Below are 4,018 nucleotides of genomic sequence, written 5' to 3'. Positions count from 1 at the left end.
AACCTAAACCTGTTCCAACCTGTACATACAAACCTGCAAGTTGGTCTCATTTCGGTCCCTCAGTCAATACTTTTTCTTTTCTTCCCTCAGAGCCAAAACCTGTGTTTATAAACCAGGAGCAGGTGCAGAAAGAGGTGAGTGCTGCCCTGGCAGCAAGTGCCTCCCTCAGCTGTGAAGTAGCACAGGATCCAACCGAAGTAAAATGGTACAAGGATGGAAGACTGCTTGCCTCCTCCAGAAAGTTCAGAATGGAATCTGTGGGCAAAACACGGCGTCTGGTTGTGGAGCAGCTGGAGAAGAAAGATGCTGGAGAATACATCTGCGAGGCTGCTGGCCAGAAGATGACCTTCAAGTTGGAAACAACTGGTGAGCATTCGCTTTGGGAGCACTAAGCAGCTTTTTATGTGGCTTAGAGGAAGACTGGCTGTCTTCTACCCTGTGGGCATGGAACAGCCACAATTCCCCCCGGAACAACATCAATGACCCACACCACAAGTTGGATTCTCCTTTTTAATGTAGTGGTAGCGAGGTGAAAATCTGGCTGTGGAATATTTTTGACTAAGGAACTTCTACTTTAATTTCTAGATGCGCTGAATTACCCTCTGGAGTGTCTTTCTGAATATATAAGCAACCATGGGTGACTATGATCCTGATTTATATCTAGGTTCAGGCTTACTTTTTCAGTTAGGTTAGATCAATAGCTCCAGAGAAGATAGGGAAATACAGCAGTTCACTGATACCATGTGTCAGAAGAATGCAGCTCAGTGCTGGGCAGTTTGCTGCTTCATTCCCTCTTACAAGTTGCACCCAAGGCTGGAAAAGACCACTGAGATAGCTGAGTCCAACCCAGCCCACCCTCACTGGACTTACTAACCACGTCCCCAGTGCCACATACCCGTGGCTCTTGAGCACCTCCAGTGACTGCGGTATATCAGCGTGGTTGCTTCAGTTGTGGGAGTTTTCAGACACTGGCTGTTGTTCTAGCGAGACAAAAAACCAAAACTGATGGAACAGTGTCTATACAGGAAGCAACTGGCTGTCCTGATGGCTGCCAACAGTTTTACACAAGGTGTGTCATGCAAGCTTGCATGAGTCTGGTTTAAAAACTTGCTGTTCTGATGGAAGGAGAGGATGTTGGTACAGGATAACTGCGGGATTTGTGCTCTCCCGACATCCAGTTGCAATCACAGCTTATTGTTGCTATAGAAAACAGCTTCTCTGTAGACAAATTGAGTTAGTTCCAATAAGTGGCTGAAGCCCTAAGTGATCCAAGGTGAAGCATGATCCAAACTGGAATTTAACTAATTGTAGTAGGGAATCCAAGCCTTAATGAGATGAGTTATTTAAAATATGAGTCCTCCATCTAAAACAGCATTGAACTCTTACTCTGGTTTATGATAGAAGTGAGAGTTTAACAGCAGAAGTCTGAAGTTATGCTCCATATTTCTCATCACTCAAGAGAATATTTGAATATATGAATTCCTTTGGCTATGTTAGAGCTCATAATGAGGTCAGCTGATGTTCTTTAAATGCTCGGAGTCTAGCAATGTGGGGAAGTGGACTGCTATTTGCTGTTGAGCTTTAGGCTAAGAAGCCTGATTTTAGAGGACTGTGGACTTCCCCTTTCCCTTCCCCTCTCCTCCCCTTCTCCCTGGACTGATCCCACATGGTTTGAGAATGATTTCAGATCAAGGTAAATGAGGAATCGCCGTGTGAAAACCTGTTGTTTTACTGCACTATAAGAGACACTTAGTCAAAAGACAAGTGTGTGTTCCAAGCTTGAGATTGCAGGAGATCCTAGAAACAACTCAGCTGCTCAAACCTGTAGTCTGGCTGAATCTTTTATTGTCAGTTTTGGTCAGGAGGAGATGCTTGAGTAAGACAAATAAAAGGTCACGGGTAAGTTGGTCCTTCTTGTGATATACTTCTAGGCTTTCATCAGGGAGAAGCTTAATTAGTCCAAATAATCATAGCAGAAACCACACCAAGAGCATGAGAGTGAAATTTATACTTTCTTGACGTGAAGGAAAATTTTACCTGGTTCTGCCATTCCCCAAATATTTGTTTCCTTATGACAAGAAGAACTTTGCAGAAGTAATTTTTTTTTTCAGTCTTGCGTGCAACACAAAAAGGGGTAAAATCTAGGAGGCCACCTGAAATGTTTTTTCCATCTGGAAGGATCCATTTAACAGCACCCATGGACCTGGTTATGAACAAAACTAAGTTCCCAACTAAATCCACATTCTTCTTTCTCCTTCTCAGAATTGCCTGTGAAAATCAGCAAACCATTGGCAGACAGTAGCGTCATTGAGAAGGACAAGGTCACATTTGAGTGTGAGCTGTCCAGGCCCAACATGGACGTCAAGTGGTTCAAGGTATGGCATGTAATGGTATTTTCCTTTCTGACTTCTCTGGAAATGAATGAGAGCCTTTAATTTCACTTCCAAGGGATGCGAGTCTGAGCTTTTCCTTGATAGCTTTTTCACTGCTCTCTTTTCTTTATGCTCTTTTATTTGCCCAGATCAGCACTCTTTGTTATTATGTCCTGAGTTCATTTATCAAGTTGAAATTGAAGTTTGTTTTGGTTTTATTGTGAACTTTTTAGGTCATGCTGCACAAAATATTGTTGGTTGAACTACAGTACAGTCTTGAGCTTCAAGTCTAACACAGAAATTCTCAGCCGGGATTTTGTAGCCTTGTTGTGAACTGGGTTTTTGGGGTGAAATCTCAGTTTTCTTTGCACCTGACAGTGTGAGAATTTGCTCTGGCACTTTGTGTACCTCCCTGGTGCTCAGCTGCTCCTTCCCTTACTTGGGGATAACGTCATTTATTCAAGGTGATGTCCAAACAGGCTTGTTAACAGTCCTCCGCAGTGCTTTAAGCTGTCATAGGTCAGCCAGAATTTATGCATGTTCTATAGCCATTCCTTCATGTTGAAAACACTGCACTGTGCTTAAGCTTCAGCATATGTTCCAGTAAGCACAGTTCCATTAATTCTAGGGGAGTGGGTGAATTAAGCATAGATCTGAAGGCTCCCTTTGCTGAGTGCAGAGATGGAAGGACTAATGGAGATCTGACTTGATATTTTCCCTTCTAGGATGGGAAGGAGCTCTGTCAAAGTAAAAAAGTGGGCATTACTTCCCAGGGAAATAAGAGAAGTCTCATTATTCACAAGTGTGAATATGAAGATCAGGGAACATCCACATGCTGAGCAGCCTAAGACAAGACATCAGCTACCCTAAAGGTTCATTTTCTGTTTAACTGAAAGAGCAAATAAATCCTCTTGTGGTATTTTGCACCACGGGAAGAAATGCTTCATGGGCAGTTTGGGCATTTCTTGGTTAGTCCTTTTGGATACCTTTCTCTTTCTTCTTTATGCTCAAGACAGATTTTCCCTCCATGTGTTGCATTGGTTAAACCCCAGTTTGTAGCTCATCATTGGGCTCTGAAGCATCAGACTTGTTACTGAACACACGGGTCTGCTGTGCCCTGGTAGATGCCACCTTCCCAAGGGACGTATGAAATGATGCTTTTTTCTGATTTCCTACTAGATGCTGTCCTCATGTGGCCACTTGGGTTCAGTGTTAGCATGAACATGAACATGTGTCCTGTCCCATGACTTTGGTGAACTCTCATTTTCTCTCTCATTCTGCAACCAGGTTGGGTTGCTGTTTCAGTACTGGCTGTTTTATGTAGCCATTCCATTTGTTCTGGTTTACGTTCTTTTTTATTTTCTTCTTTTCAGGCATCATTTCTATACAGTAGACAAAGCCAGCCTATTACATTTGATTTACAGTTTTTAGCTTTTGCTGGTAAGCATTTCAGCTCTCAGGCAGTTTTACCAACAGCTTTGAAGAGCTGAAATGAACCAGCCTGGACACGATGGTCTGTTTTTGTTGGTGTAATGAATTTATGAAGTTAAACTGATTGACCCCATAAGGTTTTACAGTGTATGACTCACGTCTGGCAGAGTTATCACAGCAATGAGTTTATATACTTAGCATTTCAGGAGGCAAAT

At 42.7% G+C, this 4,018-nt stretch overlaps 1 protein-coding gene across 1 annotated transcript; it reads left to right on the top strand.

Moving 5' to 3' along the window:
- The first annotated feature begins 232 nt into the window (after positions 1-232).
- Positions 233-2,435, top strand: LOC146759447 (myosin-binding protein C, cardiac-type-like). The gene is made up of 2 exons (XM_085510397.1): positions 233-366; positions 2,263-2,435. The coding sequence occupies exons 1-2, from the start codon at positions 249-251 to the stop codon at positions 2,433-2,435; spliced, it is 291 nt and encodes a 96-aa protein (XP_085366523.1). The 5' UTR covers positions 233-248.
- Positions 2,436-4,018: the final 1,583 nt, after the last annotated feature.

Source organism: Coturnix japonica, chromosome 10, assembly GCF_054131305.1.
Source record: "Coturnix japonica strain WE chromosome 10, WE-NBRP24, whole genome shotgun sequence".
NCBI lineage: Eukaryota > Metazoa > Chordata > Aves > Galliformes > Phasianidae > Coturnix > Coturnix japonica.
Note: the sequence above shows the minus strand (reverse complement) of the source record. Positions and strands in the feature narration are given on the sequence as shown.

Excerpts from the sequence above, each read along its gene's own strand:
- LOC146759447 (XM_085510397.1), top strand. The coding sequence starts at position 249 with ATGGAATCTGTGGGCAAAACACGGCGTCTGGTTGTGGAGCAGCTGGAG. Across the intron at positions 367-2,262 it reads CTTCAAGTTGGAAACAACTG|AATTGCCTGTGAAAATCAGC; the intron begins GTGAGCATTCGC and ends TCTCCTTCTCAG.